Below are 26,853 nucleotides of genomic sequence, written 5' to 3'. Positions count from 1 at the left end.
AGTAAAATCAACATATGCAGTAACAGTTCATACCCTAGAGATGCACTGAAGACTTTGAATACAATCCGAACTGTCAGCAAGCCACAAATATCTATGGTGGATATAAGAGAATTCATTCCGCTTGCCTCAAGAGTCCTCACTATGTTCCTTTCATAAGATGCTACCATACATCATCACACGAAACCTGATGCAAAGCCATTTGAAATCAACAGCAGTATTTCTTCTTGATTTCAATGGTGGGCTGGTCAAGTACATAATGCTGTGCTTCAGAGCAAAATAACACATTAAAAAGACCTATAGAATCATTTTGCTGGATATATTTAATGGTCTATTGCCATGATATTAAAAATATTTTGATTTTAATTAACAGCAATTAAAATCGACTTAAAAGAATACTTGTTTTGAAAGCATATTACAATTTTTGTATATTGTAAATATAATAGTAATGAATAGATTTCAGTAAGCTTTCTTTATTAATGCAGAATATACAAATGTGTATTATTGTTAAAAGTACACCTTAAAAGGCTCAACTGAATCACTTTTTGTGCTATATTATTTTAATAAATATTAAAGCTACAGTAGATACATTTACCACTTTGCGGTTTTCTCATAGAGCCAAAAAAGGGGGTGAAGTGTTTTAATTCTAATTAAAAAAGGAAAAAAATCACAGAAAAAATTGAATGTGTTCTTGTCAGCATCTTTATATTTTGCTGTCATAAACATTTTTGCTAAAAGGCTTTAAAAATTTTTTTTTTTTGCATCAATATTATCTTCAGTGCATGAGTAGATTGGTACTTGAGTACCGCTTTTTGCCCTGCTTAGAGATTAAATTATAAAGTTTTGTCTTAAAAAAAGTACATTTTTAACAACAGTACAGAAAACGAGGCAAAAAATTCTGAAAGATGCCTTGAAATATCTGAATTAAATCTCTTTTCTCAGCATGGATTGCTCATTATCAAGCCCTCTTTAGGTAGGACTGCTGTTTGACTTCATGGGTTGCCCTGTTTCTTGAGGGCTTGCAGAATCAGACCCAAGATTTCAGAAATTAATCCTCAGAGCTTCCTGGCTATGACCTACAATTGTCTATCTGCTACTGGCAAGTAGGTAAAGTGCAGTAGTGCCAGGCTCCCTTTCAGAATAATACATAAAACGTCGAGCTGTGTAGATTCAGTTGCTGGCTGAGATAAAGCTGTACACTTTATAGTTGGTGATTTTGACTCTCTGGCTCAAATTTACTTAATAATAGAAAAAGAATGATTTGGTGGACTAAGAACTGAGAAGGTTAAAGAGTAAATAAATTAACCAAGTTCCTATGCCATAAGGATAATTAAGAACATTAAACACTTGCCCTGTGTAAAGCGTGAAAGGAATAAATGCAATATTGTTTAAAGTGCTCTTTGGAGAGTCTGCTGAATCTCCTCCTTTTTCATTTTCTGGGGTAGCCAAGTCTCTCTTTACATAAAGAAGACACACACCCCTCCACACATACCCGTCTGCCAAAAATAAGTACATTTTGCACATCTATGACTTGTTCAGCTATGTAGTCATTTCCCTCATAACTATTATTATGCAATTAAACCTCAGAAAACTGTGGCGAGGGAAGTAATGGTCATGTATCGACCACTCTAATTTTTAGTAAAATGCAGTCACTCCCAGGGTGAAAGAATCACAGCACACCCAGTACTATGTGACAATTTAGGACAAAGGAAGAAGAATTCATTATTCAGCTGAAGCTGCCTGAATAGGAAGAACAGGAGGAGATGGGATTTGTCTGGAACATCAGTTCCAGGACCCTACTCATACACAAAGAGCTGTGGGATATTAAGTGAGAAATACACTATAATTATGATCTCACTTTTGTGAGTCATCTGGCACCTGCAACAGCCTGGTAACTCTTACACCATTTTGTGACATTAGTCTAGCCATGATTTGAAAACAAAACTGGTACCTTGTGAATTGCAGTAGCATTTTCAAAAGGTGTTTCCTACTGGTTTCTAATTCAAGTACTGATTGTCTGAAGCTTTGAAAATGCGAGAGGTGACATTAAATAAAAATCAGTTTTCACCTTTCGGAGACTCTCAAATCTATGTCAGGTGCCAAAAAACTAAAAGGTCATTATAACAAATAGAGAGGAATGTGTCTGATCATACCCTGGCTGTGCGCCTTTTGGTCCCAACCATGCTGCAAGAGATAGACCGTAAGGGTAGGATATGCTGTGAGCAATTGACAGTGCTCTTTGCCATGGAAATCCTCTGGGATCAGGATCTCTGGGGCTGAGGGCCATTTTTATTTTAAGAACAGACCCATGTCTGCAACATGGCTCCCCACTGCCCTTGCAAGCTTGCAAATGTCTGTACAAGACATGAGGTTGGGGAATTGCATGCAACATCTTTCTTTTGGAAGTGTTTGCTACATGCACATTTTCTGACCATTGAAAACACTCGCAATTCACCCCTTTCTTATATCCTTCACTTTCGTTTTTAACAGTTTTTTCTAGAGACTTCTTTACATGCTCAGTGGGCTTTCTTTGCCTCCTATCTTCTCTTGTGTTCATGACCCAGATTCTACAAAAGCATTTAAATATCTTCTTACTTGTTCTGTCCTCTTCACTTCTGATGAGTCTCAACTCATAGCTTATTAAACAAACTAACATGCCCCCTCTATCTCTGCCACCTTGCAAACTGTAAGTGTATTCATATAAACAGACCTGCTTTATAAAAACAGCTGACAGCCCACAACTCCTCTTCCTCAGAAATTTATTGGCAAGCTGCCCCAAAAAACAGATTGCTTTTTGGTGATGGTAATGTTAGGTGCCTAAGATGCCAGTCTCTTATGTTGACAAGCAGTTTTTAGAACATCTCTGATAATAGGAATCACATAAAGGCTAAACAAGGCAGTTACTCTAGGCTCAGGGACACTGTCTCTGTAATAACGGTGTGAACTCAGAAAGTCTGAATGGATTTGAAACTTTTTTTTTTCAGGGAGCCTGTGAATGCTCCTTTGAAAACATAGTGTTTAATGGTAAGCTTAAATATTTAAAAGAAAAGGATTTGAAAATAACAGGCTACATGCATATCTACCTTGGCTAAAGGTTTTCCACTATTAATGGGAGGCTGATCCAGTCTAATTTCTCTGTGAACTTCAGCAACAGCTTGCATCGCAGACTGCTCAAACACAAATCTTCCCTTTTCTCTAGCAGATCTCCTGATCTTTACTATTCTGTTTTTCCTATCCATGCCTGGGCTTTCACCATTTTGGATGACCTGCATTTTTGAGACTGGCTATGGAGCTGGTAGAATCTCCAGAGCCACCAGCATGGATATTAACTTTTAGGAAATCTCTGTTTTTGCTAAGAAGCACCTTGATGTCAGACATGCTCTGCCCATTGTTCCCCCCCCCCCCTTTTTTTAAGCTTACTTATTCAACTCACTTTATTTTAGACCAATAGCCAAGTCAAAATATTGTATTCATAAATTATTACAGAGAAGCTCCACTTTCATCACAGCAGTTATCTGACTTTCTGCAGGTTCAAATTTCAGAGCACACTGTCATGAATTATATATCAGAGTCTTTCTGCCTTCCCTACTAGACAGTGCTTTGGTACTCTGAGAATCTATTTAACCTGTATTTATATTTATTAGTCATATTTTGCCAATGTTGACACTAAGGGTCTTCAGTAATGCTAATATATTTAATCAACAATTCATTAACATGCATTTAGCACTAAAGAGCACTCTAGGAAATGCTCTGTGGGTTCAGTAAGGCACCAAAGCTTGTCCTTAGTACCAACAAAGTGAATAGTCCTTGTGATGGTACAGGGCAGCACTTTAATTGTTTTAAAGATTTTACATGCTTTGTGTCCTTCCAGAGGACCGAGCCCCATGTAACATAAGAGTCGTGGTCTATGCTTGAGTGGAAAAATTTTACATTAGCAATACCAGTAGCATTCTCTTCTCTGAGTCAGTAAAGAAGAGGTTTCCCAGCAACAGCAACATCGTAGAGGTGCTATCAGATAAAACATAAAATCATAGCCCTGAGCACTTGTTATCATCAAGCATCCCCTAGCACTTAGCACACGATTGAAGGTGATAGTTCTGTTTTCCTGGCCAGATTCCCCTGCGATATTTAAATCCCACATGCAGCTTCACTTTCTCTTAGGGTTCCAGCTCTGGGTTTCCTGCGTTCTGTTAAAGAACTGCCAATTTCCAGCCAGGGCTAAGGAAAAGGGGAATTGTGTATGAGACATTTATTTATTTGGACTGGCGACATGGAGGAAAAGAAAGTTTTAAAGTTAAGGTATTAGTTGTCTTGGACATGGCAAATGGCTGTGATCAGCACCTCAGTTAATTCCTGTACCCAATGCTAACGCTTATTCAGGAACCACCCACTTTCTTCATGCACATGAAGAACGGACAAGTGATATGAATATTGTAATGATTATTGGTTTTAAAGGGAGCTTTTCATTTCAGAGCGTTGCAGTTGCACTCAAGAGCTGTGCGTTTACTACCATATCCTCTCGGTCATTTTCCTTTGTCTTTCTTAGCTCTGTGGTGTTTTGTGGTACAATTTATCTATTTTCTGATAATAGAAAGCACCGAGTTTAGAATGAGAAGCCTCAGAAGTCAAGCAAAAGTGAATCTGCGAGCTAAGGATTAAACTGAATCTCAGCTGTGGTGGGAATGATAAAGATTTTCCATCAAACATGACTAATATTCTCATCATATTCTATAGTTTATACATATTTTGGATTGTTGGATATTATATGAGCTTTGTCCGCAAGTTAATTAACACCATCTAATTAACAGTGCACATGTAGGTCATACTTTACACCTACAGAATTTTCAAGTATATTCATTTGTAGGAATAAAGTCATATGAACTTTTCAGGTCAAGAAACTGTCTCTCAATATGGATTTGTCCAGTATTTATCACAAATTGAAGCCTATTTCTGATTAGGCCTGATTGTTTGGTTGTAATAGAAATGCTAAATAATAATGATTATACATTTTGCAAGTGTAAGTACTTGTGTGTGAATATCTAGGCTTTTGCAAGCTCAAATAAGAAAAATTCAATTTTTGCAGGCACATTCATGGATTTCTGAAAAATTTGGCATCTTCATCAAGAAAAGAGCTCTCTTACTGAGTTCTAAAATAGCTCCTCACCCACTTTTTCAACCTTTTGCACAGTCTAAAAATATAGTCAAATGATTTCAAAAGTTGTATAAAGTAAGAACATTAATCAAATTAATGGTGTTTAATAAAAAGCTAATACATATAAAAGTGTGTGGGATATAATCAGTTAGCTGATTAAAAAAATATAGCAGAGTAATCTTGGAACTGGATTATCATATATGTGTTGTGCATCACCATGTTCAAAACTTTCAAAAGGATTTAACTGAAGCTAATCAAAAAACTGAGAAATAGAATAGATGGACTGAATAAGTCTATTTTCTGGAAACTTTGTTTTTGCAACATTGTTAAGAAAATATATCCATAGAAAGAAGTAGTTAGAAAGTGATTGCTTTTTCCTTTGGAAAAATTTAACCCAAATGAAAACATTTCATGCTTGCTCAAAATTTTCTTCAAAAATATTGAATATGGTTGTGATCGTTTAAGAAAAATGTCTAGTTTTGGTATTTAAACATAAGATGCCAAAACATTTCCATATATTGAAAGATCAACTTTGAAGGGGAACTTTTGACCTGGTATACTAGGTTTTGTTTTATCTTAGTGAGTCCTGGCCACTTTCTCTGTTCCTGGCCAACAGCTAAGGAATATGTATTTTATTCTCTTATTGGTTTCTAGAAGCCAAAAAGCTGACAGTATTACTGCTCCCTGTAACTCTGACGATCAAAAGGGACTTTGGAGAAGTTACTTCCTTGTCAGCTTTCTGTAGAATGAGAATAAAGACGTAGCTATCCTACGCCAACTGGTCAGAATCCCACAGGTTTCATACTACTACACGTTAAGGTCAGGAGTTATCTTTCAGCAGTGCAGACAAAAGTAAGGGTCAAGTCTCTAGTAACTGAACAGAAGCCCAGTATAGAGAAGAGATAAGGGGGAAGAGACAGTTATTTGCTGGGAGAGCAAGGGGAAGGGCCGTATCAGCAGAAGTATGCAATACAGAGGTTTAAAGTTGAAGTAAAGGAGTGCAATATGTGACCTGAATCTTATTGAATGTAAGCTATTGTTTGCAGTTGCACTGGAATCCTAAATCTACCTCTGTTTTAGGGTCCTACTTTACATTTTGCATAGATATAATAACAATTTTATGGTTGCTTAGAGCAAATCTAATGGTCCCTGAAAACTTATTTAATGTGGGGAGGGGAAACAATTGTTTGAAAACAATATTTACCCAAAAGACTAGAATGGCTCATTAGATACATTTGTATGTGGGCTTTTTCACTTTCCAGTGCATTATTGAAAATAAATATAAAAATTTAGCAGCTCCCCTGGAACCACTTAATCCATCTTGTACTTTCTCTATACAGTCCTGTGGTTTACTGTTTTGAAAGTACAAAAAGCTTTGCAGTGCAAAATACAATTCTTATTAAATACAGTTAATGTTTCCAGTAAATCATTTCAATAAAAAATAACTCAGGCTTTTAGAAGTGTGAGTTTTTCAAACTGTTGTAAAATTACCAGAATATTCTTTACACCAATCATTTGCCAAATTCAGTTTTTCTCAAATTAGGCTAATGTTTGTGACACTGCAGATAAGTGACATATAAACATTCAGGATGGGGGCAGCGAGTTTACATCTCTGCTGAAAATTAAAACTTTTTACATCTCTTAATGAAGAGCTACATAAAACAACATATTCATTGACGAAAACTGTGCTGTTTTCACTCAGAGAGTACTTTTGTGAGTACACTCAGAAAGTAACTTGTGAACCAGGCTCTAAAGCCAATGGATAGGTTACATTAAATATATACACTGTCTTGTGAGATATCTAAGATATCAGTGAAAAATGAAAAATGATCATCTTTTACATTAATTATATTAATCAATGATAAGGGACTGAAGAGAATTAACCAGGGGAGAATTTTTGAAATTAGATGTCTGGACAATATTGCCAACTGATTTTTCATAGATGCAGAGCACCCATAATTCAAGTTTAGATACATAAGTCATTCACTATTGTTATTAACAATATCAAAAAAATCAACAAGTGGGAACAAACTGAGCTATTATTCCTTTGGTGTTTGATAATAATCTAAATTTAAGAAAGTGAAAATTGAAATACCTTACTATTTATAAAGAAACATACATGATACTAACAGAACAATGAAATAGTTAAAAAGATGTTGCTCATTGCTGAACACTTATGCTACATTTGATTGTGAAATTGTTAGCTTTTTGGATATTAGGTGCAAAAAAGTGCAAAGAATATTTAGTCAACTGTTACAGTACCACATTACAAAAAGTATCTTCTAGGCCACAAAGGCCACTTCTGATATAGTTTGTATTAAGATAAATGTATACACAAAATAGCTTTTCAATCTCCACATGTATACCTATGTATCTGTAACAATCTTGCAAAATCACTGTGAAAATGATGTAGGCCACAAAATCTCATGATGATGACAATGATGGGAGAAAAAGTCCCCACAAAGGAGAACTTTTTCTCCTATTTAAAAATTTACTCACCCAGAGCAAATGGAGGAATGAAATTCTGCAAGGCTGCTCTGTATTTACCATGATTAAAATACAATCTTGAGGACAGAGGATCAGTGGACAGCATTATCAACCCTCTCTGGGAAAAACTATTTCTATCCAGAGGCCATGAAAAGCAACGTGCAATGGACATTCAAAAACTTGGGCTGGAGCCTTTTTGTTTGTTTGTTTGTTTGTTTGTTTGTTTTTTAATATGTAAGGAATGACTGAAAGCTTTATTTGTTTATTCACTTTTGGTTGTGTGTATGAAATTATTTTATACCTGATTTTTTTTGCCTCAGAAACACCTGGAATGTTAAGACCAGCCTTCCTAGCTTTCCTGAAGCAGTTAAGACACTTCAAGGCATATTTGACTGTCTCAGGGATTAACTAAAGGAATAGAGGGACTGGATCTTTATAAACGTATTCTATGTTAACTGGGAAAAACAAACCAAGCCAAAATGGTTCTTTAGAAGTTTGCCTAAGACCCTTTTCCCTTCATAACCAGATTAATTCTCACAAATTCTTTCATTATTATGGAACACTTATACATTGGCATTTTTCTGTGTATGACATTTTTCTTCTGTAAACATGCTATTTTGGAAAATGTTATCTTCACAGTCTTCTTTATACATTACAAAGATACAAAAAAGAGCAACCACCCCAACTTTTTTCAAGTTGCAGTTCACCTTTCAAAACCCAATCATGCAGTCTTTTCTGTGCCCTTCACAGGCTCCTTTATAGGAAAATATAAAGAAAATAACTATCTGATTGAGGTAAACTTTAATGCTATCAAGAATCAAGTCCACAAAATAATTTGCAGTTCTCTTCCAGTTTTTAAACTAGCTCACTTCGGCTAACATTTTTTTGAATTTGCTGTCACTGTATGTTGTAATAAATGAGTTTACTAGTTTATAAAATTGTTACACTTTGATTTCTCTCTCCATATATTGATATAAAGCACATCTTAGATTTATAGATACTGGACACCTAATTCTGGATGCATCCAGCCAGGGACCAGCATAGCCATGTGAGCTATATATTCAGTCAAAATAGCTTCAAACAAATCCAATATTGCTGCACTAAATCAAGAATCACATGTCTGTTGTGTGTAACTGCAGGTGCTGGTCATTTTTTGAACAGCTAAAATTCATTAAATAAATTATTTTACTTCAGAGTATTCACTCAGCTACAGTTTGGTCTGAATAAAGATTGAATAAGGACTGCACGATGACCACAGCAAATGGGCTATTTCAAAGGGGCTGGATCCACCTCGTCAGAAGACACTTACATCTCTGTGCCGCTGCATCGACCTCAGTAGGACTCATCATGAACACATTTATTGTCCAAATGGTACCCACACCAGCATTGTTCAGTGCCAATGCAGAGACACTCGTGCTAGCTCTGAATCAGCTGGTGAGCAGCTGAAGTGAAAGGGCTACACGAGCCTGGACCTCTGCATATGTCAGGTATTTATGCTTGGCAGGTGAATGAGCTCCCATGCGCGCAGCTGTTCTCCTGACTGCTGGAAGAGTCGAACTGCGTAGCCCTGGCTGTGGAATCTGGTCCATAAAGGCTGAACTAAAACCCAGTGAAACCAGTAGGGTCCTTCCCATCAGCTTCAGTGGGCTTTTGATCAGTCCCTCCTCCCTACTTGTGAATGAACTGATTTTCCAAAATGTGACAACAGTTGTCTTTTCGTGACGTGTCCGCTTTGAAGTGTTATCTTAAGAAGTCATACAGGATTTAATGCAATCTAGAGGAAACTTACTACAAGAGCTATATATGACTATTTGCTCTACCTCAAAAGAAGTACGCATTACAAGCTGCAGTTGCTTTGAATTGCTTAAGATTTTTTTTTCTGATTTCTTTGTCTATGCAAAGGTATAGCTCATATCAAAATGCTGCGTGGATATGACACTGGATATATGCCAGAGAGAAAACAAGTGAATGAATCTGCAAGAGTAAAGATTATATTTGGCTCAAGTAAACTTCATTTATAAGTTAAGAAATTATTATAAACTGTAATATAAGACTTAGAATAGGAAAAATGTATTTTAATACAAAAATATGGATACAGTTCATCTGCGGAAGCCAAACCTTCTGTTAATGTAGATGTGAGCTAGATGGGAGCTTTGGACACTGAACATGATGAATCCATTCTTGTGCCCTAGGGCGTAAGTGGTGGTTTTGGTGATGAACAAGATCCCTGGCTATCAAAACTGGTTGCTCGGCCAGGTAACTGAAAGAAAAGTGTTAGTTTTATGAATGTCATCATATCCGTCTATGAATTACAATTGTTTCTGAGGATAAAGGAATCCCTCACAGAAAAACATGAATCACAGTTAGATCCTGTTGGTTTTTGGCTGATAATCAAACCAAGTTTTTAATCAGTTCTTTCTGGATTGAAGTTTCCAGCAGAACTAACAATGGAAAGGAAATCCCTAAAGTGACCTCCTGAAAACCCTCTCTGACTCATTCCGCAGGGGCAGACTTATTTCACCATCCAGTGGTGGTACGTCTGTCCCCAAACCTACATAGTCCAGAGAAAGCCAGGAATCTCTGACAAGAGGCTTCTCTCCTGCACTCAGAAGGAGAACAACTCCTGGCTCAGTTTCTCTGCCCTCATACTCTTCTTCTGGAGTATAACTGGAGTCATAATATTGGGCTTTTTCTACCTCTCCCTGGAGATTCTGTGTAGCCAGGTGCTGCAGTGGGGAAACCAAATGGTCAGTGCCACCTCAGACGGCAACTAATTTTCCTACAGAGACTGGTTCATGAGAGGGCTAAACAGTGTGTCCTCTGGGTCCCAAAGCAGGGCCTGCTGCTTTTCAAGGCTTCACTATGAACCCTTCCAAACCCAAAGCCAGTGAGCATTTTGTATACAGAAAACCAGTAAGATGTAGCCACAGCAGGCTCCTCTCTTAGCCCAGGGAGTTGTAGGTAAAATCGCCCATGCATTTGAATAAGCTTCTAATAAATGTCTTAATAATTCTAGAAGTAGCTGCTGGTATGTTGCCTCAACTTAGCCTAATTAGTAGGCCAGTTTCAGATTAATATTTTAGTAACATAACTCTTAATGCTAAAGATTTTTGAATAGGAAATGATTGCTTTTGAAATGCTTGCAGATGGTCTCTTCTAAGTGGATGTTTTGAAGGTTTTAATGCTACAATGCTGCCAGTGGATCATGGAAATTTTTGAAATGGCACATCCAAATGAACATTAAATCCCCAAATTGCAGTAAAGGTTACTTCTGAATAGCAACAGAAGCATTTGAATCAAAGTACATATATGTAACAGTCCCTTACATGGGAAAATTCACTCTGAAGACTTAAGGGCATTCATCTTTTATATAAGTGTGATACAAGTGGATGAAATGTTCTTCTCCAACTCCAGGTGAATTTATGATCTTTGTACTTCCTTCTCTAGCTTTTCAGGCAAGCCTTCACCAGCTCAGGGAAAGGCTTGTTCCGGAGTATGAACCTATATAAACCAGTAATCTGCTGGCCATTCACCTGGCTGACCAGCCATGCAGCTAGGTTTAGGTTGTGCTAAGGATCTTACGCCTGCCCCATCAATGGGCAGTGACACTCATGCTACAGTGATTTTCATGATTCTCAGAAGCTCATAAATGTGTGAGAGAGAATTAATTTAGTACAATGAGAAAGAGAGAATTTGGCTACTTCTTACCTCTATTAGTGGATGCCAGTGAGTTATTGGTTTACGTGGGTAAGCCAACATCTCGTTCCAGTGATCTCTTCCAAGCCCTTCGGCATCAATTCCTGTCCGACATACCCCAATGACCTCATTGTGCCCTACTCTGAGAATTGTAAGAAAGCAGAATTTCTTTTTAATGAAAATTGTTTTAATATCATGTCTGATGTATAATTCAGTTGACTGGTTCAATACAGCATGGAATAAAAGATGCCCAAGGTTTTCGCTTTATTTATTACAGACATTACTTCTAGTTGTAGTATACTAGTATTAAGTTCTGTAATGGTAGTATCCAAACATTCTAGTCTAATAGAGTTCTGCTAGGAGTGATGAAGATTTAACCCTTACCAACAAAAGGTTACAACCTAAAAGACACAAGGACAGAGAAGGCCCATGATACAGCGAATGATCTAGAAGGAAAATACACTTACATTTTGTGGGATAGGAAAGTGAAGGAGGGAATAAATTTCCTGCTCCAAATGCCTCAGACATTGTTTCACACTGTATTTCTCAGCTGTAACTATGGCAGCCATTGGAACTTCAACCAAAGGTGTGAAAAGCAACTTCTCTTTGAGATATAACCAAGGGTATATCCCTAGTATTTCCATACTCTTGGCATGCCATAGACTGATTGAGGGACTGGACTTTTTACCTTGCCTGTATGCACATTGGAATATTGGTATTCTACCTTTTTCTGCCTTCTTCTTAGCAAATGCTTTGATAGTAGCAGTTGAAGAGGACTAAGGTACACAACTTGCCACACCAGAGCGTGCTCCTTAGAGTTGTGCCCCTTTCACAGCTGAGGGAGACTTTCTTCCTGACAGAAGTTGGTGGAGGATCAGAAATTTAATGATGAGGAAAAATAACCTGAAGTTTTTGTTACTAAACTAGACTTTCACTGTTTATCTGCCTTGCAATCTCTAAGTGCTCGTTACTAATGGCACTTGAGTGAAGCAGACTAGGCTCAGGCATGATTCTGTCTATAACTTTCTTTTTGAACCTGAAGTCCTTGGGCCAGTCTAAGCAAGATTCTCTTTCTGTGAATCCTCTGTGAGGACATGAATTAGTTGAGGCCCAGACATGTTATCAGTGAGGGCCGAGCCCAAAGTTTACAAAATGTCTCTATTGCTTCAACCAAAGGATTAATTATGACCAAATTCAATGAGGTAATTAGGCATTTAATTCTTACCTCCTAGGCTTTGAAATTTTCATTGATTTCATATGCCTGATATTTAAACAGAAATTAGAAGTATAAATGCCTTTTTTTTTAACTGGAAGACATAATTCATTTATAAAGCTCTTACATAATCCAGCCACCAGATGGGGACAGAAATATATACCAATGCTAGTGGCACATGACACCATTCAACCATGTTACTTCTTTATCACAGTTATTTATGACACAGATAAAATTGTTTGAGCTCTGAAAGGCATGGAAGTGTTGAACCACATTAGGAAAAGGCCCAAAGGGTCTATTTTCTGTGACACTTGAAAGTTCAGAGAGGTGAAAAACAGTTGCTTACAATCAGAAAACTTCTCACTGAAGATTAACGTTCAGAGAGCAAACTGTGCTTACCGATCATAATCCATCACTGCAATAGAAAGGCTGACCTGGTCCACATTCTCTGGAGGGATATCAAAGATGATGGCCTCATTATAAACTGGATTGAGTGTGTTCTTCTTCGTGGTTGTTTTTCGCTTTTTCAGTCTTCGACCTTCACACATCAGTGATACTTTGACATATGGATCTGAGTAACAGATAATCAGTTGTGTGCATTTGGACTTTAAATCATTCAAATGTGACTCAAAAAAGCAATATTTTTGTATGACTGTCCACAAAATTACATAGGTCTTAGTGATCCTAGACAACAGTGCTTTCACTATGCATGCAAAGGAAAGGTATAGGCATGCCTACTGCCAGACCAAAAAAATCAAGTAGATTTGAATAGGGCCTACACCAATTCTCTTGTTATTTCCATTTTGTAACCATGTTAAACACACAGAAATAAGAATCTGCTATTTGCTGTCTTTCTGAATAGACTCTGTCCTGTTATTTAAAAAAGAAGTAGATTCACCTGATGATCCAGTTATATCCATTGCTTTGAGATTTCTACATTTGATGACTGTTAAGGTCATTCTCCCAGCAGTAGGCAAATAACAAAGGGAAAACATGATCTCACCCAAATCTATGCTCTCCTGAAAAAGAAAAGCAATGGTTAAAAGTCTGACCATCCTGACAACAAATCAGTTCAAATCATGCAAAATTTTAGAGATACTTTTTAACATGTAGAAGCTTCTTTTGAAGCCTCAGATGCTTTTGAAGAGATTACACACAGGAATTTTCAGAAAATATTTTTTTAAAAATATGGAAAGAGTACCAGCAGGGTAATATTTTATTGACAGGATCTAGAATTATTAGACCAAGGAATTTAAACAAAAAGCAGAACCAAAACATTCAGGATCTCTGAAGGGGCAGTAGTATGTCTGTGTTGAATTAACAGTTAGAAAGGGTGCTGAATGTAGAATGTTAAGTCCTGCTCTTGAAAAGACTCTGCTTCCATCTTCCCCAATAAAAAGAAAATTTGTGGGATATTTAGATCACACATATTTACATGCATTTTAGGCATTGAAACAAATGTATGAAGGATTTCTATGTGCTCACATATGTATGCATGTGAAAAAATTATCCTCACTAAGTGGTTTGAAAAGCTGAATGTACTTTTAAATGTTGCCAGCTTTCTGCTGGTTTTGGGAGGTGTCCTACTCTAGAAGAAAAGCAGAGCAATGGAGTAACACCTCTAACTTTCTTGGCTCAAGGGCATCTTTTAGGAGGATGATATACTGGCAAAGATAGATGAGGTCCATATGGATCCTAATAATCCACACAGAGAGACTGTTTTTATGTTCAGATCAGGCACTGGCAATTCATGCAATGTTGGTATACAGTCCAGATGCTACAACATTTGAGAAACAAGATCTACAGAACAGAGGCTCCATAAACTCTTATTTTTACTTTCCTTATAGATATACAGTAATTGTCCAAATGCCACATACGTTTAGTTGCTGAGATGTCAGTTATGTTCCAAATTGTTTTCCGTTCTTTTAAGACTTTTAATACCCCCTCAAAAAAACCCAAAATGAAAGTTACATATTAAGAACAGCCCAGCATTCTTACATATGAGCTTATCAGGAGTTTATAAGGTGATCAATTTAACAAGACAACAATTCTCAAAAATGCCCATGTGATCTGAAAAGGACTTTCTTTGACTACTACTAAAACACTTATTTTTAATATTCCAGCTTCAATACTTTATCTGTCAAACCTGCAACCACCCTGAGAGGAAAAATCCTTTGGAGAACTGAGGGATTTATGGTACAGCTTTTCTAGCATCAGAAGGCAAGTGTGATATATTTTTAAATAATGTATACTAAAATAATTATTGCTATGTAGAAGACAAATACATTGCTCATAGTTATGAGACGGAGTGGAGCTTCTGGTTCACATTTTTCCAGCTGCTTATACAAACAGCTGTATTGACTTTCGTGGGAGTTAATGCTCTGTCTAAACTGAAAAAGGTACTTCAGCTCTTTCCTGAGTAAAGATGGACTTAATCACATGCCTCAGGTTCTTTTCCGGCATTGCAGACTCTACACTGAAGAATGTGGTTTTAGAATAGCTTTAACTTCTCTGTTGCACTGTTAATACAATATTGACTTTTGTGTAGGTTGGTCAATTCACATGTTCAGTCATTTTGTTGGGATTCTGTTCTGAGAATTAATAGATTTATATGCATGTGAGCATGCACACTGGGCCATTTTCATTGCTTGACAGGATTTCTCAGGATTTTAAAATGATTTAGCTTGGTCAGTCCACATAGGACAAATACATCTATTTGACATATTCCTCCAGCCTCTTACTTTGCCATAGAAAAGGCAAAATTTTGTGCCTGAGAATACATTAACAAATTCACTTTTCTATTTCAGAAAATATAAATAAAACTTGAATAAATGAAATGTGACTTCTTTTCACTCCTTTGTTAAAGTGGCAAGTGCCTTCTGTTACAGCTTTTACCATATCTGAAATTTTTTTAAACACAGCTTCTGTTATTACTATTACTTTCTGAATTCAGAATCTGATCACATCCATATGTGAAAGAGATCTCACTCTTTCATTTGAAAAGGAAATATAGTTCCTCCACATTCAGTGCTTCAAGATCTATGTAGAGAGAGATGATGAAGATGGATTGGATCATGGAGCACAGTGGGCAGGTCAGGAAAAGGACTAAGAAGACACAAATCCTTCCTTCTAGATCTGCAGGAGCTACAACAAAAAGATAATGTGCTCCAAATTAGTGTTATTTTTCCTAAACCATCTTTACTCCCATCACTGCTCCACCAGACCAAATGGCAATCACACGTAAAGGGAGAATGACTTGCAATTTTAAATAGGATCAATTTTCTCTTTGAATTAGATTTTCAAACACTAATACTAACTCTAATAATTAAACAACAATTTTCTGATAAGTAACATAACCTGATGTCAGATCAATGGTATTACTGGTCCTTAATTTCTGTTGTTATTTGTTCTTTCTTCACTAAGAGGCAGCAATGTGCATGGCAGAGTATCAAATATATGGATAGGACACAACACGTTCTTAAAGATATTGAAACCACTTTTCCACTGAAATTATGTTTCATTAACTTTTCACGATTTAATTCCATGCCCTTCTCCTCGTGTATTAATACATCACCCATCTCTCTGCTGACATCCTAAAAACTCGGGCAAAGCTTGAGCAGGAATGGCATTACCAGACTCAGAGGAAGATGTTATCTTGGACTTGGGAAAAAAAACTTTAAAAAGTCATTGTTCCAGTAAGAATAACCATACTGTTAAAGTGCCTAACAGTTCACAGAGTGCCATGCCAAAGTAAACCATACCTAAAATGTTGGCAACAATAATGTACAGAAATATAAACCTGTCTATAAAACTAAGGTGATACACTGTTGCAGTTCAAATTATACTATGCTAGAGGTGAAGGTTGTGGACCCTAATCTTCCCTGGGAGTGGTAGCTGGCTCGGGAGCCAGGTGATGGAGGTGCACGGGCAGAGCTGGCTTCTTAGGCTATAGACTCAGGAAGCTAATCAGGAAGTTACAAGACATCTTCAAAGACATGCCCTGTGTAGGTAAATAGAGAAAAACTCATTTTGGTAAGATGAGAGTACAAACACTAGTCTTCTGCTATTTCTGTTTGAAGAGAAATTTTCTAGACACTCAAAGGTTTGGGTGAACTCAGAGGATAAACAAGAATACAGGCAGACAGGACAATTTACCATGACTTAAGTACTTTAAAAGAAACATGGCTCAAAATGCTTGTAAAACTCCTTAAGGCAGTTACTCTACCTTAGTTTTCTGAAGAGCTGAGCAACCCATCAGTGCTTAACAAAATAACAACAATTTATTCTCAGTCTTTTTTCTTTCCTTTCTAAATTCCAGGTACTGAAGTTGTTGTATTGAAAATGAGCTAGGAAAACACCTGCAATCAAACCCAATGTTTTTACCTTGTAATGAATAAGCAAGATGCCTTAATGTATGAAGAAATGTTTCGGCAATGAGTGGGGGAATCCTTCCACACCAGACAACAGACTGACCAAAGGGCAGATGCACTGAAGTTATCACAGCTCTGTAATCTGTGATACATTACTCCTCAGTCTTAAAAGGGTTAGAGATAGGTTTAGAAGTAGGAAAACTCCACTGTTTATGAAGATATTTTCAGATACCAACGACCTATGCCTGGAGAAAAAGGGGCTTGTGCTGCCCTGAAATGCCCAACTGTCATGTGGTAGAAGAACACTCATGTGGCTTCACGTACTATTATAACAGATAAATTCTGCAGTAGAGTACAGTAGATGTTACTTCAAATATCTACTCTTATCTATATCAAAGAGATTTATGAGTCTCACTGTAAGATCAAAGGACTAGAAATAAAATTACTAGCTATCCTGCATGAGCCCACAGAAACAATTTCACTCTTCTTCCAGTGGCAAGAACTGGATGTCATTAGATTGCTGCCAGAGACTAGGAGTTGGTATGGTCTTTGGATTAAACTCAAATACATTTCCTTCCAGAATCCTTTGAAACAATTCTCATGATTTTCTCTTTTTAATTTGATTTCATACTCATTGCATCATCTGCTGTTTGCTGACATTTTTGTAGACATTGACTTTTTGGTTAGTAAAGAATGGAAAGTCCTAGTATTTTTACTCAGTTTCTACTCTGAGCATCTATTGAGATGAGTGGTCTTTGTTCATACTCAGGTGAACCGTGCACATTTTATTAGGAGCCCTAGAAATCATTTGGCAACTGGAGATTAAGATATAACGCATCATTATAATAAATATTCTTTGGAACTGGTTCACAAAGGGTGAAATTGTAGGCTAGTTCAAGACTTACAAACATTCTGAATGCTCTTTTGAAGGAAGATTATAATTCTGTATATATAGATGACGATATCTGAAGTTGGGTATTGGGTAAGATGGCTGGGATATCACCTTTTTGGGTTTTTTTTAACTGAGGCATGAGAGGTTTAGTTTTTTGGAGCTGGAAGAACAGGTTCAGACTAAGATAATGAACAAAGTAAGGCTCAACTTTTAGATACCTCATGGCAATCTTTGTCTATCACATTGATTATCATTGGTAATATTTTTAAATGCCCCAGAAGCTTAAGTACTATTGATTTTAACTGAGATTTAAAAATAGGATTTAAATTACTACAGAATCCTCCCAGTGCTCTAGAAAATTCTGATTTCTCTTGCTTTATAGTACACTAGATAATTAAGTTCACACAAACAATCTTGACTGGAACACTTCAGTACAAGCAAACCTGTGGAAGTGAAGGAATAAACTGTCCTCAATAACCACATTTGCTTTGCAGTACACTTCAAACAAACCATGACTTAGAAGATATAAGCATGAAGCCAGTGGTTGCCATACATGCATATTTTTAACTATGCCGCAGATTGCTTTAGAACCATATATTCACCTAAAACTTTTGTTAGATTAGCTGCACGTTTCTTAGGTAACTCCCATGGAGTTTTATCACTTTCCTTGGCCTATTTTGAGTTTTTATTTTTCCTCTTTTATTAAACTTAGATTTCAGTTAACAGCTAGCTTTACAGATGCTCATACTGATTCCCTCCCACAGACTTCCAATAACTGGTACAGAAAAAACAGCATTGAGCACAGCTGCACTAATGCAAAAAGAAGCATTTGTTTAGTACTGCATGTCTCTTTTTCATTTATTTCCCTTTTGTGTACACAAGCCATCATACAGAACTAAGGAACTGGAACAGTGGTAAGCACTATACCAGCTTCAGTTTATTTGGCTCCCAGTTCACCTCACTAGCCAATACATTTGCTCGTACAGTGATGCTACAACAAAATAAAACAAAGAAAACACAGACCTCACATGAAGGTGTCAGCTACTTGGATGAACTTGCTTTTTTAGCTACAGAATACAAATTTATTGAATAGCATAATTCCCATCCCACACAAATGACCACACCTGAATGGACATATTAATCATTTTTCCATCAGGTTCCCAAGAATTTGTATGCATTTGTTGCTTCATGGGTGGTAAACAGGCAATCAGTCCAGGAGTCAGCAAAGTTAGCTGAAAAATGGCCCTTTTTCTATTTTTGTTATTTGACCCGCTGGAGACCAACGTTCTCATCTTCACACTTACCCTGTGGGTGAAGTAACAGCATGTCTACAAAGGCTGTGCAACCTACTCATGGTATAGATAAACAGTAGAGGAATGTAACAAGTACATTGAAATCTTCATTGAGGAGCATCGATGATAGTCTATGACTGAGTTTTTAAAACCACTGTTGCTGGAGAGAGCTTTGATGTTTTTCATGCAGGTTATTTTTACCAGCTGATCCTATTAAATTCAATCAGACAACCTTTAGCTAGGAACTGCAAATTTAGTTGGGAAGCTAGGCAGAGATCCTTCCACGTTCAAGATGGTTTCATTATCATTCAGACTATTGTAATCTGCAGTAATTAATCATTTAAATTCTTAATCTCAATGTTATTATCCATACCTACTTTCATATTAATTGCAATTTAAAGGATGTTTTAAACATTAGGCTGTATGTGAGAGCATCATAGCAAAATATTTAGAGCAGTGTAAATGTACTTTGTGCTTAAATTCCTCAACAACCAATTTAAACATTTTTCTCTTTATTTTCTTAACGTATTTTGAGTAAACATCTGTACTAAGTAATAAGCATTTTCTAGATGTCAAAGAAGTTTTTCAGGTATTCACATACCTACTCTCTAGGTTGCTTCATTCAGTCATGCTGAAAACATGCTGAAACTGAATAGTGTATTAATTTCAAAATAAAGTTGACAGAATTAGGCCCTCGGATTTCTTGAAAACTACAGGAAGATAACCCTGCCCCAAACATAATTCTCTCTCTTTTTCTTGTTTTTATTTAGAAACATATTATATATATTTTCCTACTTTCCATCAGAAACTACTTTTGGTATAGAGAATGACTTCAAGCTTCAAGAATCAGTTAAGGATGAAATAAAACATGTATAATGATCAATGGTGGAGCTTAGATGGAAAAAAAAAAGAGGGAGGAAACCAGCTTCTGAGACAGTCAGCTAAAAATGTATTAAGACATTTCCAGTTCTGAGGTACAGATCAAGTCATGTTACAAGAATGACAGGAAAGGGCAGTATAGGATTCTAACACTCTGTTTTCCCACCTATGCATTTCGAATGTGATTGTATTTATGCTATCTCAGAATTTTCAAAAGTTATATGAAATCACCAGCTGGAGAGCTAATTCTGCCATCTTTTAAAGCAACTTTACTTTGGAAACCTTGTCCCCACAGCTAATACTTCCATCTCCCCCCCCCTTATTCTTTGCAAATCAGTTTCAGCTCTTTTCCTTCTTCCCAGCACCACTTACTGATTGAACTGTTCTCCTGGGAAATGAATCCATGAGATTTCTGTTCATTCATGTTTCTGTGGAAAACAGTTTGGAAGCAGTGAGGGGACCTGTTGCTTTACTAACTGTGTTCGGTTTCTGGAGACCTAATGCGTGCTGTAGCCTGACATCCTAGCTGCTCTGGGTACGTGTAGCTGCTGAGGTCCTGATTGCACAGAGAGGACTCCCTGAGACAGCATGCAGGGTCCAGCAAGCTGAATGCTCTCAATAGAGACTCAGAAGCCTCCTGGATGCTTCTTTTGTCACTCTTTCTGTAAATAACCATCTGGCTTGTGCATGTCCTACACCACCCAGGTGATAGTTTCATCTTGCTAGCCAGCAAGGAAACCCATTTCTACTTCAGAATGGCTTGGAACACAGCTACGTAAGTGACCTGACCATGGCATTTACAGGCATGTGAAAGAAACAAAATGTAACTGGACTGCAAAACAAAGATGCACTTCTGAAGCAGCGATGCATTGTTTATAAAGAGAATATTTGCAGTGAGAATTCAGAGGGCACAGCAGATCAGTCAAGCTGTGTGTCATAGCATAACTACCACAGTACCACCCAGACACAGTGATATTACCCTCCCTTGAGGAAACTGTATTCTCCATTCACCTAATATTTTCTACTTTTAACATAGATGGAGAAATAGCAGTTTGCCTCTAACAAAACAGAATATTCAAATGACTTTTTTGTTTCAAATGAAAAGAAACATTCAATAATAGAAATAGAAAACTCCCCTGCTTTCAGTAACTGGAAAGCAACTCACCCTTTCTCCATTATCTTCTTTAGCTATCTCCCAGTTCTAAAGAAGTCCCAAACCGAAATGAAAAACCTCAACATTTTTCCTGTAAAGACCGACCCAGAGTATTCATTCTCTCATCCACTCAGCAGCAGGTAATGACATGAATCTTTCATATCATTGACCCTGATTGGAAATGACAAATGCCAGTGATTCTTGGCTTTAAAGACGCTGTTCTCATTACAGAAATGATTAATGTTTCTCTGCTTACAAGCCATTATGCTTTCACATGTGTTTAACATTGTGTCAGAGCTTTTATAGACATTTCCAGAAACACTAATAGCTTAAGTCCATTCTAATGAGGATGGCTAATTGTAGGGCACAGCCCCCTCCATTGCTGTGATAAAACATTTCCTGATAGTGCTGCTCTTCGAATGCCAAGAAATAAATTAATGGTTACAGTGTGGTCCCAAAGTCTGACTACTATACAACAAATCTTTGTCAACTCTGTATCACTACTGCCTTACTCAGAGTAAGATCTAGTAAATTAATTTTTATTCAGACGAGAAATAGCAAACCACAGGGAAAACTAAGCAAAGACTATGTCTGCAATTTCTATGGGTGAACTTCAGTGGTGGGCTTGACTGTTGTTTATTATGAAGTCAGAAGCATCTTTTTCCATGACTGAGGTCAACAGCTAATAGGTTTACCAGTGTGACATCCTACTCTGGCAAGTGTTTAGGATGGATCTATTAAGAGATAAATGTTACTGCATAGTTTTTTTAAAAATGGTATCTAAGCTCTTCTATCTTTTTCAGTAATGCTATTCACTTATATTACAAGTGCTTCAGAATGAGCAATCATACATCATGTGCATCATATGAAGTCTGTGTCCTTACAATACCTCCTTTCACATCCCACTTTACAAAATTGTAGGACAGAGATGTTGGGTGTCGTAAGACTAAATAATAATCAAACTCCATCAACTTACATGAAATAATCTCAGGGGCTACAAATAGATGACAGCTCCATGACTAACATCCCCAAGAGACTACCTTTATTCTGGAAATGGCTTTCATCTAAATTCTGAGCCTTGTTTTTTATCCAATTGCATAGTTTCCTATAACTGGCTACACTTACAGAGTTCACAGAACATCTTTGGAAAAAAAAGAGATTTTGAAAGTCACTTTCCACTAATACTTTGAGCAATGATGTTAGAGGAAGAGATTTCCAAAGCAATCAATCCATTAAAAAATAATAAGTTAATAAACATTTACATCCAGAAAGTACATTCTATGCATTACATTAACTCAATCAGACCACAACAAGTGGCATCTTTGCCTAAACATTTTTATAATACTGAGTATTTGCACTTAAATTCTTGTCGGCAATTCAAAGAAATGGGGATGGGGTTTCTTTTTTTAAAGTATGCAGTATATGTTTTGGGAGTAACAAAAACATCAGATATGTATGCACTGCTCAGAAGCATTTTACAAAAACAGAAACTAGATATTTTGACTAAGCAATTGACTTGATAGCATTTGCTTGCCTCTGATGCCATGAGCTAATTAAAGTGTATTAAGAATTACAGTAGTCCAATATACTGAACATGCTTCAGAAGTGCTCCAAAGCTGCCTCTGAGTTTGTCTTTTTTTTAATCAATCAAACGAACAGAAGTAAATGAGGGATCATTTATTGAAAACTCAGTCACCCATGTATAAGCAAAATTTGGGGATATTAGTACCATCAGTTATCTAGGATACTTCTTTTCCACAACAGATTGTACACCAAATTTATCTCGGTAATTTCACATTAAAAAATGAAACTGCTTTAGCACTTACAACAGGTACATGCTGTATATTATACAATAACTGCAGGTTTTTAACAGAACATATAACAGAGAAACAATGATATGAATGAAAAATTAAAGGAACAAAATACAAACTACAAAAGATGAATACCAACAGTTGAAAACTATAAGAATAAAAATGAGCACATGGGAAGCCAATCCTGCACTTTATAAAACAGTCCCAAATGACTATCATGAGAAAAAGTATTCAAACTATGTTTTTTCACAGTTGTAGGTCTTAAGACCAAAAGGACTCAGTGTTACCAGTCTGATCTTCCCAAGAGTATGTAGTTTTTCCTGTACCAAATAAAAACTCTTTATGGATCTGCAAGCATATCTTTAAAAATTGTATTAACTACTGATACAGAGTCTTTCACTAGTGGAAAATCTCTTGTTTCTAGTGGTAACTTCCCTCACTGGTAGAATTTTGTAGTTCATTTCCTAGGTAAATCTGTCTAGGGGGTCTTCAAGTCCAGGCCTGCAGAGCCTTGCATCATAAATGTAAGTTCCCTCCAAGCAGGTAATAGGAATGATTTTTACCCTCATTCCACCTTCTGAATAGAAAATGCTTGACGATGGAAGAGATGTGAGGGACTCAAAGCTGTGGAGAAGCCACTGCTGGGAATTTTAAATTTGGGACCAATTCTTTGATCTGTCACTTCTACCATTTTCTACCATCTACCATTTAGGAAGGGCATAAGCAAATCACTGGGTGTAGCAAGCATATCCAAACTCTGAGATTGGAGACTTCACAGAGCGCACAAAAAAACAGGGATGAGGTGAAGAAGGAAAAACCATGAGAGAAATATATTTGCATATGGGTGTCTTGGTTTCAAGCTGTACAGTATGATCAGTTTGATGAGGTTCCCACTGAAGCAGAGTTTGCTTTTTAAAGATTCTTTATAAACACCAAAATATGCTTGTCTGGAGTACAGCTATTTCTCATTAACTGCAGAACCAACTGGATCATTTCTTTGAGGCTTGATCCAAATCCCTTTGACTCAGGCAAGCATTAGTTATTTAATCGCTAGTTAGTGACTTTGGTAGACTTTAGTTTTGGTACTTAGAGCATAATTCCTCATTGACAGCTTATGCACTGTTTAGCCCTGTGCAGGACTGGCTTCCTCATCTTACAGTTTCTGAAATGTCAGAACTAGAAATCTTTACTACTAACCCAATTTTAATCTATCTAAAGCAGCTAAAGTAAAACACAAGGCAGGACATTGCACGTATAGTAACAGGACATATTTTAGGATGGTTTCATTTTGACAGTAAAAATCAATTCAGTCAAATTCTAACAAAATTTGCTGACAGTAATGTAAGGCTTGTGAAAGTTGATATGGTTGCCAAATACTATAAAATACTTCATTTTCATGTGTTTATTGTTAATTGTTTAGATGGAGACAACTTGTTTACACACATGCAATACTATAAACTATACTTGTTGAAAGGCTGAAATCCAAAATCTTGATGCTCTCTCCTAAACTTCACAGAGAGCAGAACACCAGCAGAGTGAACTAAGCCCTGTGACTGCACATACTGTCCCTTAGTGAAGAAGAAACTTGAATTAGATTTCAGCAGCCAAGATCAGTAATCATTTTCATCCAGATATATATTATTATCTCTCCCAACAGCATTACTGGGTATGGCACTGGCATTTCAATCTGTTCAAAAACAGTGATGAATAGCCCGGCGATTCTAGTATACTGAAATCGGTCTAGTTATCAGCTAAAGATCTTACTTGTATGCCTGTTGCAAAGGACCAGTAAGCATTTAAATCATCACTAAAGTACTAAAGATTATATCAAAGCTAGAATAACCATAAAAAAGTTATCAGGCTATTATTCCAAGACCTTAAACACAGATTTAATTTTAAGGTTGAGAGCACGTTCTTAAATTTACCTGAAATCTGAGCATGGTAAAGCTAAGCATACACAGATGCAGTTTTCTGGAGATGTGTCAGAGGCTGTTCAGACCAGTTTGGTAGACCTACTAGTTAAAATAAATACCTGTTCTCCTGAACTCACAATTAGAAACTGTGTCCAGTATGCTCTGCTTCCTGGTACTGCTTCTGCTCTCTCAGGAAACGCATTACTCATGTTCATGCTCATGGAACATTACTCATACTCATGTTCAGGAAACACATTACTCATGCTCAAGTTGGTCAGAAACTTTGTCCTCTTTCTTTGTCCTCCTAGTCATTCAGATCTAGACTTCCCTGTCCAACAAATATGAACAGCATAAAAACATTTGGGAGAAGAGCCATTAATGGCTCCATTAAATGGACAGTGTGAAGCTTCTGCCCCTGAAGGAGATGTCTAGCTTCTGCTTTGTCCTCTAGATCCTGTTTGTCCCAGCTGCTCTACAGACAGCAGTCCAGCCCATGCTGAAAACCAGGGATAACTCAGAATGGTTTGGGTGTCTCAGCAGAACAAGGGATGGGAAAATTTCTATATAAACAGCGTAGTGGCTAAAAAGACAAAACAAATCAAAAAACCCCAAATGAAAACAAAAAATAAACCCCTCAATTTTTGTCTGAAATTTCCAAATGGGAAAGATGAGTTTGTTTTTGTAGGCTAAGAAAGGTAACGTTTGGAGACTGGTAGATTTCCTCATGGTAGCGTGTCCTCCATTGTACGGGTCAGTTACACAGGCCTCCTGTTCTTGCTTGCAACAAGAAACAAATCATTTCTATTTCATAACTTTCCTTGCTTGTGTTTCTTGAGTCTTGCTAGCAACCAATAGCAACACAGATATATCCACCAGAAGACCCTAAGCCTGGGGCAGCCAGCAAAGAACATTTTAGACTTTAAACTCTTTTAGCCTCTCACTTTTCTTTCACAAGATTCCTAACTCATGAAAATCTGCTTACAAGAGCAGAGAGGGTTCTGTTCCTTAATAGGCAGACACTTTGAAGGACAAAGTATTTTGCTAACAGGAAAATGTTAATTGTTCTCGTTAAGCAGTGACTCTTTGTGATGTACTATTTAATTAATAAACCTAATTTACATTCATATAGTGAGCCATGAGGGTGACAGCATGTTCCCAGAAGATTTTTTAGTAATTAAATTTTATAGCTTCCTAAGCATCTTATTCTCTATGCTGAAAGGAAAATATTGACAACTTTTTTCTTTTTCTTTCAGACGTTGCTGATAAACAGGATGCTATGCCACAAACTACAAAGCAGAAATGAAAATATCACGTTAACACTTTTGGAACATATTACTTACTGTGGTGGCACAGTGGATGTCTTTCCATACATTGGCTTCCCTGGAGAGATCTGAGACTTCAAAAAGGTTATCAAGAATAACTTCCCCAATCATGTCATGTCTAGAAAATCTGTCAAAATCATAAACACTGAAATGCAATTTCCTGTTGCTGAGTTGATCATAGGCTACAAGAAACTGAAAGGTTTCATCAAAGACAGGATTTAATGTCTTTCTGTGAACTCGTGTCTGAAACTTCTTTTTCCTATCTGGAAGCAGATAAATCTTAACGTAGGGGTCGGATGTTCCTGTGAAGTCTTTAGCAGGCAGATCTAAGGCTTTGACAATTGTGACACCAAGAAGTTCATTTTCATAATCATACCGGAGAGTAAAATTAAGTTTTCCACAGGTTTTCACATCTTCTTGTTGACCATCAGAATCCACAGACTTCTGTTTGTAGAGTTCTGGCTTTATTCTCCCAATGCTGGTTGTTGTCTCTCCCCTCTGTAAAATTGGATCTGTCCCCATGTTAAAATCAACACTGGACACTTGCATTTGCCTTGGTAAATGCCTCCTGAAAGAACTGTGCCTACACACACACACACAAACACACACACACACACACACACACACACACAGAATGAACCATGGTTATCTCCAGGGAAAGATCTGTGTGTTACTA

The 26,853-nt window shown here is 37.0% G+C and overlaps 1 protein-coding gene across 1 annotated transcript in view; it reads right to left on the bottom strand.

Moving 5' to 3' along the window:
* Window positions 1–477: 477 nt before the first annotated feature.
* Window positions 478–26,853, bottom strand: part of SYT10 (synaptotagmin 10) — a 45,049-nt gene continuing 18,673 nt past the window's right edge. Inside the window, exons 3-7 of the mRNA XM_026119799.2 lie at window positions 26,196–26,760; window positions 13,444–13,564; window positions 12,945–13,116; window positions 11,345–11,474; window positions 478–9,896 (exon numbers count right to left, since the gene is read on the bottom strand). Coding sequence (XP_025975584.2) covers window positions 9,825–9,896; window positions 11,345–11,474; window positions 12,945–13,116; window positions 13,444–13,564; window positions 26,196–26,760 — 1,060 coding nt within the window. The 3' untranslated portion in view covers window positions 478–9,824. The remainder of the gene's footprint in view (window positions 9,897–11,344; window positions 11,475–12,944; window positions 13,117–13,443; window positions 13,565–26,195; window positions 26,761–26,853) is intronic.

This window comes from Dromaius novaehollandiae, chromosome 1 (assembly GCF_036370855.1).
Source record: "Dromaius novaehollandiae isolate bDroNov1 chromosome 1, bDroNov1.hap1, whole genome shotgun sequence".
NCBI lineage: Eukaryota > Metazoa > Chordata > Aves > Casuariiformes > Dromaiidae > Dromaius > Dromaius novaehollandiae.
Note: the sequence above shows the minus strand (reverse complement) of the source record. Positions and strands in the feature narration are given on the sequence as shown.